The sequence below is a fragment of the Myxocyprinus asiaticus genome, chromosome 11 (assembly GCF_019703515.2).
Source record: "Myxocyprinus asiaticus isolate MX2 ecotype Aquarium Trade chromosome 11, UBuf_Myxa_2, whole genome shotgun sequence".
In the NCBI taxonomy this organism is placed as follows: domain Eukaryota; kingdom Metazoa; phylum Chordata; class Actinopteri; order Cypriniformes; family Catostomidae; genus Myxocyprinus; species Myxocyprinus asiaticus.
The window spans coordinates 52,065,001-52,075,076 of NC_059354.1; the positions used below are offsets into that span (position 1 = coordinate 52,065,001).

General features: G+C 37.7%; 1 protein-coding gene across 1 annotated transcript in view; it reads left to right on the top strand.

The window, feature by feature from the left end:
• Window positions 1-9,750, top strand: part of actr3 (actin related protein 3) — a 13,941-nt gene extending 4,191 nt beyond the window's left edge. The window contains exons 4-12 of the mRNA XM_051710398.1: window positions 411-521; window positions 996-1,091; window positions 1,165-1,272; window positions 3,730-3,873; window positions 3,968-4,141; window positions 7,365-7,457; window positions 7,565-7,690; window positions 7,780-7,863; window positions 8,989-9,750. Of these exons, the coding sequence (XP_051566358.1) occupies window positions 411-521; window positions 996-1,091; window positions 1,165-1,272; window positions 3,730-3,873; window positions 3,968-4,141; window positions 7,365-7,457; window positions 7,565-7,690; window positions 7,780-7,863; window positions 8,989-9,084 (1,032 nt within the window). The 3' untranslated portion in view covers window positions 9,085-9,750. The remainder of the gene's footprint in view (window positions 1-410; window positions 522-995; window positions 1,092-1,164; window positions 1,273-3,729; window positions 3,874-3,967; window positions 4,142-7,364; window positions 7,458-7,564; window positions 7,691-7,779; window positions 7,864-8,988) is intronic.
• The last annotated feature ends 326 nt before the right edge of the window (window positions 9,751-10,076 follow it).

The following is a 10,076-nucleotide window of genomic DNA, read 5'->3' on the forward strand; positions in this document are numbered from 1 at the left end:
ATAACCAGGAATTGTCATGGAATTTTAAAATTGTGATTTCCAAGCCTGGAAAAGCCATGGAAATTTTCCAGATTTAATTTTTCTAGTTTTTCTGTGCTTTAAAATATTTCATGTTGAAGATATTATAAAAGATGCTCGCTCGCCATAGTGATGTCTGATTTAATTGAATTACTCTTAAATGAGTATTTTTCAATGAATTAGTCAAAACGGTTCACTGATTCATTTGTTCATTTCAGTCTGTCTGAATCAGAATTCATTCTAAAAATATGTGTACAATTATTACAAACGTCTTGAAAGGTCAAATTTTAAGTTCATTGGTCAAAAAGAGAACCCTGTAAATGTGTTGTAACAGTCTTTTTGAATATTGTTTGTTCATAAATCATGAGAATATTCTCTTCCTGTATCTGTAGTGGCCGATCCGGCATGGAATCGTGGAGGATTGGGATCTGATGGAGAGATTTATGGAGCAGGTGATCTTTAAATACTTGAGAGCTGAACCTGAGGACCATTACTTCCTACTGGTGAGTGACAGATGACCTTTAACCTCCACTGGAGCAGAATGTCATATTACATGTTTTCAGAGAAATTTAGAAAGGTTAATGCTTATTACAAGAAAAAATATTATTCAAATGAAAAACCGGTGTATTTGTCTTCATTGGAAAATAGTTTTTTCTTGTTTTAAACATAAATCCCACCAAATTGTGTTAGATTTCTCTGAAAATAAGACTTACAATGTCATGCCATTCTGCTTCTCAAGTCATTTCTTAAGGATCTGCAGATATTAAAATGAGAAAGAAATGCTCGATTAGTAAATGATTTTTTTGCAGTGTAATGTCTTAAAGAATGCTGTTTTAAACTGAAGAGTTTAATGGACTGTAAAGGGCATGAACTGGATGTGGTACTGCACACATGTGACAGAGTCAGTAAACTCTACTGCAGCTTCCTGTAAGTCTAATTTGATCATGTGATCTGATGGTGTTTTATTTGTGTCTCAGACTGAACCTCCATTAAACACGCCAGAAAACCGCGAGTACACGGCCGAGATCATGTTTGAGTCCTTCAATGTGCCGGGACTCTACATCGCTGTGCAGGTACACACACACACACACACAGGTACAGTGTTTATGTTGATGTGTGTTTGCTGATGTCGTGTGTGTTTATCAGGCGGTTTTGGCTCTGGCTGCTTCATGGACATCTCGTCAGGTCGGTGAGAGAACACTCACAGGAACCGTCATCGACAGCGGAGACGGAGTTACTCACGTCATTCCAGTGGTGCGTCTGACACACACACACACACACTTACAGGAACACGCACGCACGCACACACACACTTATAGGATTGCCAGACATTTCACATGATGTATTACATTTAATGCAACTGAAAAATTTAAAATATTGATCAAACCTGGATAATTATAATTTTAATTAAATTTAATCTTTTTAAAAATGTAAACTCCACCTTCTATCAATGTAAATAATGTCATAAAATTATAATGTATAAATAATGATGCGATCTGTCACCGTTTGAAATGTCAGATACACACTTAACACAATGTTCCCAAGCAGGGCTCAACAATAGTGTTCTTTGACACACACGTAAACTACCTCACAAAGATATGTTTCTGCGTATATCCATATGTGCTGTTTTCAATAGTTATGACCGTTGTGTGTCGGGCGGACGTGTCTGACCGTTGTGTGTCATCTCTGTTCTCAGAGCCTTGTGCATGAGCTGCATGTTTTTAAAACATCTAGTCAATCCGTCACTATTAAAAACACTTTCCGCTTAAACCATCTTTACGTGCGATATACCAAAGTATGGCTTCACTTCCTCTAGGTCTCTCTGTGTGCGTGAGAAGAAAGCGCACGCAGCCGTGTGAAACAAAAACGGTGCTTTCAAAAATAACAGGTATTTTTTTCTTTTTGTTGTCGTTGATGAGTCAGTGAAAATTTTGGCTGGGCACCTACAGATCTGAACTATTGGCCTGACCGGACCAGCAGAGAAAAATCTTTAACACTGATAAATATAATTCCACATCTAACATTACGTGCTGCTCTTTTTTTTTAAAAACAAATACATGAGGTTGATGAGGCAGGGCTCCATAGATTACGTAAATCCTTCAATATTTACAGTGTTTATTAGATGTGTGATTGCCTCTAATAAATGTGTAAGTATATAAATATGTTGACATTTTATGACATGTTATTTATCTGCATATTTTTTTACAAAGTCGGATTACATTGAGTTTACACTGAAATGTAGAACAAGTGCTAAAACAGTACTGTCTCTTTAAGAACAGCAGCAGTTCAGCGTGCAGAAGTGTTTCGGTTGAGCGGATATTAATGAGAATTGAGTCAAACAGCTGTACTGCATCCGTACTATGTGTGATTTAGAATGAATGTTTCTTCAACAGCTGACTGTAAAGAACAGAAAGGATATTAAAAGACACATTATTCAATGACTAATGGATTGTGGACACACATTACACAAAGAATCAAATCAAACTTTTACTCTCATGAGGTCTTATAATATTGTGCTGGACTGTAGAGTCATGCGGTGAAACGGAGAGTGTTGTGAAAACAGTCCGTGGAAAAGGTTGAATCGTTTAAATTCAGTGTAGATATAACTGTCATGTACGGCTGTCACGATTATGAAATATGGCTGACGATTAATTGTCAAAAAATTAATTGCGATTATGATGATCATATAAATTGTCATATTTTTTTAAGGTGTGCTTTTTTTTCAGCATGTGTGCTCCATACATCTTAAGAAGTCATTTTTACATATTTAACTTCAAATATATATATCAAAAAATAAAATGGCAATAAACTATGATTTCCTTTTCAGGCTTTTAAATATCAAAATATTTCTAAATACTTAAAATATGTCTCTTTTTGGTCAACTTTAGTTTTGGTCTGTTTTACATTTACTCTTTTTGAACTCCTATTTTATAATTTAAAAATAAAAATGATTTTTTACTATATTTTATTATATTATGCAATAGTAAATATTTCTGTCCTAATTTCTTCACTTTCATGTTATTTTAATGCTCTTTGATTAAACCCACGAGCCCTTATTTCTCATGAAGCAAAACCTTTGAGATTTTGTTTCATCATTTTGTCACGCCACAGAAGTAAGCGTGCATTTCCTCCACTGTGTGCATGAATCAGGAACATTTGCCATTACACGATCATTTAAAGTGATACCGGAGTGCTTTGTGTAAACTAACAAGTATAAACATTGATAGTGAACATTTTCTTCAGGTGCGGCTCAGTGACGCTCTGAGTTCATGGCATTTATACAGTACATTCACTTTAAATGCCCTTATTTGGGCATTAAAATGTTATTGGAATTTGAATGACCAATAATCACAGTTGTCTCAAATAGCCATGATCAGACGATTATTTAATCGCGACAGGCCTACTGTTACGGATCAACTGAAGTGATGGAGACGTCCAACAAGTCCAGACACAACACACAGTGAAAGGATCTTGGTGCCACTACACGAATCTCTGACATTTACCAGCCAGTGCAATATCACAGTCATTTGACAGACGGTTGATTTTATCCATCTTAGTTTTGTCGTTAACGCCGATGTGACATGTCTGAACTGTAATGATTGTTGACATGGTGATTGATAAACTCCTCAAATTAAGTGTTGACTCTACATGTGTTTGATTCTGTTGAAGCAAATTGGCCTTGACTGATTGTCAAATCTGATTGGTTCACAGGCAGAGGGTTACGTGATTGGCAGCTGTATTAAACACATTCCCATCGCAGGTCGTGACATCACGTATTTCACACAGCAGTTACTGAGGGAGAGAGAAGTGGGCATCCCACCCGAACAGTCGCTGGAGACTGCCAAAGCCGTCAAGGTGAGTGTGTGTGTGTGTGTGTGTGTGTGTGTGTGTTCATGAGTCTTCTAGACTATATGACATTATAATGAGTGTTTGTGTCTGATGTGTGTAGGAGCGCTTCAGTTACGTGTGTCCTGACCTGGTGAAGGAGTTTAATAAATACGACACAGACGGATCTAAATGGATCAAACAGTACACTGGCATCAACGCTATCAGTAAGAAAGAGTTCACCATCGATGTGGGATACGAGCGCTTCCTGGGACCCGAAATATTCTTCCATCCTGAGGTATGTCCACTAGGGCTGAAATGATTAGTCGATGTTTTTTGTTGTGGAATAATCGTTTGATGTCATTTAACATATCATAAGATCATATGAAACTCTAATGATTGCACACAAGAGCAGCACTGCAGCTCACACCTGACTGAGGAGAGGAAGAAAACACATCTCACAGTCCAGACACACTCTAAACTTTACAAACAGATTCAGCTGATGTAGATCAAAGTATGAGGGAATTATAATGCAAAAATACTAAATAAGTAAATACAGAAGCACTCTTGTTGTGGAATAAACAGAGCCGGAGCTGACGCTCAGCTTAAGCTAAACTTGCGTGTCAAGCGTCTTTAAAGGAAACACCCCGGCGTTACATCTTTAATGCGGTTCTATTTAATGCGTTACAGCTTTAATGCAGTTCTATTTAATGCGTTACAGCTTTAATGCAGTTCTATTTAATGCGTTACATCTTTAATGCGGTTCTGTTTAATGCATTACATCTTTAATGCGGTTCTATTTAATGCGTTACATCTTTAATGCGGTTCTATTTAATGCGTTACAGCTTTAATGCGGTTATATTTAATGCGTTACATCTTTAATGCGGTTCTATTTAATGCGTTACATCTTTAATGCGGTTCTATTTAATGCGTAACATCTTTAATGCGGTTCTATTTAATGCGTTACAGCTTTAATGCGGTTCTATTTAATGCATTACAGCTTTAATGCGGTTCTATTTAATGCGTTACAGCTTTAATGTCATGGGACGCTCATCCCTCGAGCGCACACACTTAATGCAGCTAGATTGTAACTAGAGCCCGACCGATACCGATTTTAGAGAGGGAAAATTCACCGATTACCAATATGGTGGCCGATATATAGCTAATTTTTGAGCTGGAATGAAAACAGATCAGTCAAATGCTGACCATTTAAATAAATAATAAATTAAAATAAAATAAATCGCTAAATAAACATCAGGGGCCGGTTGCAATAGCTATATGTACGTTACAACTTAGCCTAGTTGTGGCGTAAATGGGCACTAAGTCACAATTTGCGCTCTACTAAATATTTGAGCGTTGCACCATTACATTTATGTCGGATGTAACCCTATGCATAAACTAAATATATACGGAAGCCTCCGACCAGGAGTAACGGATGGAATAAAAAAGCAGACTGATATTTTATGACATCAGTGAGCTCATGTTTTGCATGACAGGCTTCAGTCCTTTCGACATATATGATGATGTTGGCATTTACATTTACAAGAGAAAAAAAAACTTCTAAGTGGCTCTTCAGCATGAAACCGATCAAACGGTGCCGTTTTTAGGGTGCGTCACCCGGTGTCAAGTTTCAACACATTCAAAATATATATTTAAAGGATATTAAAATGAATAAATGTCTATTTTTTCCAGCCTGTTGTATTAGTATTTATCACCCTTCATTTATTTTAGATACAGTTCCTATATATTATTATTTACACAGGGCGAATACACTATTTATTAAATCTACTTTTATTACGTATCCTATTTTAATGTCTGGAAAACCAGACTTCTAAATATTACATTTTATAAATGCAACGACTGGAATTGTTCAGTTGAAGGGGGTACCAAACTGTGAATCCTGAACAAAACAGTTTGGTGAATACATGTTTACTCATTAGCTTCCACTCAGCTGACAACAATGAAAGTAGCTACATGGTTAGCTAGTTAGCAGTAAGCTCATTGTCACAGAGAGTAAAAATGGACTTTATTTACTTTCCAGCATTCTCACCAACTAGGTAACAGCGAAGCATGGAATCAACACTCACCACACACAATCCACCACCGCACCGTTGTCTGCTGAGCTGCAAAAAGATGCTCTGATGTTTACCTTTCAATCATTACTGACTGCACTGACAAACTATAGCTGGATAACAGCAAACAGACATGAGTGGCATGGTTGTCAGGGACAGAGTTAATGTTATATTAGTTATATAAAATGATGGGGTAATTTTTTATTAACTTTCCAGTATGTTTTTCACAAACTAGTTAGCAATTTAAGGAGAAGAGATCGCTTAAATCCACACCGTTTAACTCCGCCCTGTCTGCAGAACCGCCGTCAGTTCAGAGTCAGCTCTGTAAACAGTGGAGTCGGAGCGCACTCTGCTGGACAAACTACGCTATGACACTGATTCTAAAGCATTGTTTTCTGCATTATATGTTCTGAAAAAAGTTTTCATATCGGCACATATCTGTAAAATATACACCGATACTGATATATCGGTGAAAGGCTAATATCGGCAGATATATCGGTCGGGCACTAATTATAACGCGATGGCAACCTATTGAATCATAATATGTGTGTCACTGTGCATTTCTTATCATGAAGAACATTGGCGATCGCAGCTTTATTAATAAGAGAGAGTTTAAGTTAAAGATGGATTGAAGTGAACAGAAAGGTGAGAGAGTCTTCACCCCATTATACACCGCAACAAAATATATTTTTGATTTGTTTTTGTTTTGGCTTGTTTTCCAATATAAATATCTAAAACTCCTTTAAAATAACGTACATTTACTTTAGCAGATATACTGCAGAAGAAACAATTGTTATCTGAGAATGTTGAATATAATATTAAAAACACAAATATTTTAAAATATCTAAAAATCCTTTAAAAAAGATGCATTGACCTGAGAAGAAGCATATAAGATATTTAAACTTGCTTTTAGAGAATAGATCTTGATTATAAGTGTATTTAGTCTTTACTGCACTCACAGAAGTGAAAAAATACACATATATACAAAATACACTTATATTTCAGATACATTCTCTTAAAGAAATGTTATTTCTCAAGTAAATGTATCTTGTTTTAAGGATTTTTAGGTCATTATAAATGGAAAACAAGACAAACACTTGATAACAAGGGGATTTTTTTGTGGTGAAATTTTCACTGAATTAAAAATAATAAAAAGTATTTTTTCCTGTAATTCAGTGAATGTCATTTAGAGAGATTTTTAAAAGATGATTTTGTCCTCTATTGTTAGTAAGCATGTTTAATACAACCTTTTAAGTCGAGGCACAAGCTGAATAATCGGTTAAGATCTAATGATTAATCGTTGCAATAATCGTCTGAATAGTCGAATAATCGTTCTAATAATCGTTAGATTAGTCGATTATCAAAATAATCGTTAGTTGCAGCCCTGATGTCCACACACACACACACACACACTATATTAAGACTTTTTCTCTTATTTTTCTCTTTCAGTTTGCTAATCCTGATTTCACTCAGCCAATCTCTGAGGTGGTTGATGAGGTCATTCAGAACTGTCCAATCGATGTGCGTCGTCCACTCTATAAGGTCGGACACCATCAAACTTTCCCTCACAAGTGTGTTTTATTAACTCGAGAGATGCAGCTTCTATATTGTACGATATGGTGCATGTTTGAACGTGTCTCTGTTTTCAGAACATTGTTTTGTCGGGCGGTTCCACCATGTTCCGTGACTTCGGCCGTCGTTTGCAGAGAGATTTGAAGAGAACGGTGGATGCTCGTCTAAAACTTAGTGAGGAGCTCAGCGGAGGAAAACTCAAGGTGACGCTCTAAAGAACAGCAGCAGAATCTTGTCTGTTATCTGTCACGTGTAAACCATAATGCAACTGAACATTCTCTCTCTCTCGCAGCCCAAACCAATCGATGTCCAGGTCATCACTCATCACATGCAGCGATATGCCGTGTGGTTTGGAGGATCTATGTTGGCATCCACTGTGAGTTACACTCCCTCACATGAAACCACTACACGCACACTCACATTACACCACAGGTGACTCAGCTGGTTTAAAGCTTCATATAGTAAGGTGTGTTGTGCATGGTGTGTTGTGCGTGGTGTGAGTGTTATGTTACGTGAGCGTGTGTTGCGTGGTGAGGGTTGTGTTGCGTGTGTGTGCGTTGCATGGTGAGTTGTGTTGTGTTGTGCGTGGTGTGAGTGTTGTGTTGTGCGTGGTGTGTGTTGCATGTGTGTGTGGTGAGGTGTGAGTGTTGTGCATGGTGTGTGTGTGGGTTGCGGGTGAGTGTTGCGTTGTGTGTGTGTGTGTGTTGCATGTGGTGTATTGTGCGTGGTGTGAGTGTTGCGGGTTGCGAGTGTGTGTTGCGTGCAGGTTGCGGGTGAGTGTTGCGTGCGGGTGTGTTGCATGGTGAGTGTTGCGTGTGGTGTGTTGTGCGTGGTGTGAGTGTTGCGTGCAGGTTGCGGGTGAGTGTTGCGTGCGGGTGCGTTGCGTGGTGCGTTTTGCGTGTGCGTTGTGCGTTGCGTGTGGTGTGAGTGTTGCGTGTGGTGTGAGTGTTGCGTGTGGTGTGAGTGTTGCATGCGTGTGTTGTGTGCAGGTTGCGGGTGAGTGTTGCGTGCGGGTGTGTTGCGTGGTGAGTGTTGCATTGGGTGTGTGTGTGTGTGTTGCGTGTGGTGTGTTGGGTGTGTGTGTGGCACCTGCCACTGCAGGTCCTTCTGAAGAATCTCTACGTTAGTTTATTTTTAACAAGATCTATATTGGAGCACTTTAAGAGCCAATCAGCTGCTGCTGACTTTAAAATGTAATTATTATTTCCTGCTCTCACAAAACATTTTAATTGTATTACATAAAACCTTTTATTTGTTCATTTTGAACATTTTGATTAATGTGTGCTCTGAGAACTCAATTACATTTATAGTTTTAAACTGTTTAATGGCTGAAGAGTTTGGTGTGTTAGAGTTGTTCTGGTCATTAAAGCAGCATTTATTTATTCATTCATTCATTCATCAAAGGAACATTGTTAGTTAACGATTATTACATTAACACTGACTCACACTGCAGGACGCAGAAACACGTTTCTAACTGTGTGTGGGTGTGTGTTTCTTTTAGCCGGAGTTCTATCAAGTGTGTCACACCAAGAAGGATTATGAAGAGATCGGTCCGAGTATCTGCCGCCACAATCCTGTGTTTGGTGTCATGTCCTAAACACACACACACACACACTCATTGGTGGTCAGATGCAGAAATTAGAAATAGTTTTTCAATTTCTGGTCTTCAGAGTAAATGTGATAAATAGTTGTCAAAACCACAACAAGCATTTTCTTGTGTTTTTGTTGATTTGATCGGATGTAAACAACTGAAACGGCTTCAGTCTGGTGTGAATGTGTGACAGTAACTGATTCATGATGAAGACTGGACTGACATCATCATCATCATCATCATCATCATCATTACTATTATTGAGATGTAAAGAATCACAAATTGAACTGTGTGTGTGCGGATACTTCCTGGCTCTCTCGTTTTTTTAATGTTTCATGAGTCACTGTTGAGGAAGAATGTTTCCCAACTTTGATTCTGTCCAATCTGTCAAATTTGTGACTAAAAGAAAGTGTTAGAAAAAAAAGAAGAAAAAAAAAACATATACTGGATTTTCTAAATGGCGTTTAAAATACTCAACTGCTTTTACCTTCAAATGTCATTTATTCATTTTTGGAAATCAATACTATGAATTAGAGCTTGAGTGGAATGATGACTGTAGCAGTATTACCAGCAGAGAGAAGATTGTTTTGATCAATTAAAGGCAGATGACACATGTGGGTTGGATTTATAAGTGTAAAAACATTCCAATAAATGCTCATGGTTTCTAATGAATCTAGTCAGACACTGTGTTTGTGTTGTGAAAGTGTGCATATGTAACAGGTGTGGTCTGAAGTTTACACAAGTTACAATAATTGTAATGTTTCAAACGCTGGTGACTTTCACACATGCTAAAGTTTAAATCAGTTCTGTGCTGGACTCATCTCTGGCGTTACACATTTTGTAGTGGTTTACACAAGGTAAAGTATCTGTAATGCCCACAGTGGAGCTGTTGATGCATACAGCTTTTCATCATTTACAAAATGACCTACTTCGGCAGTTTAAAGCTTCATGTGGTCAGTGTTCAGAAATATTCGGTTTCAGAGATTTTCGGTTGCACT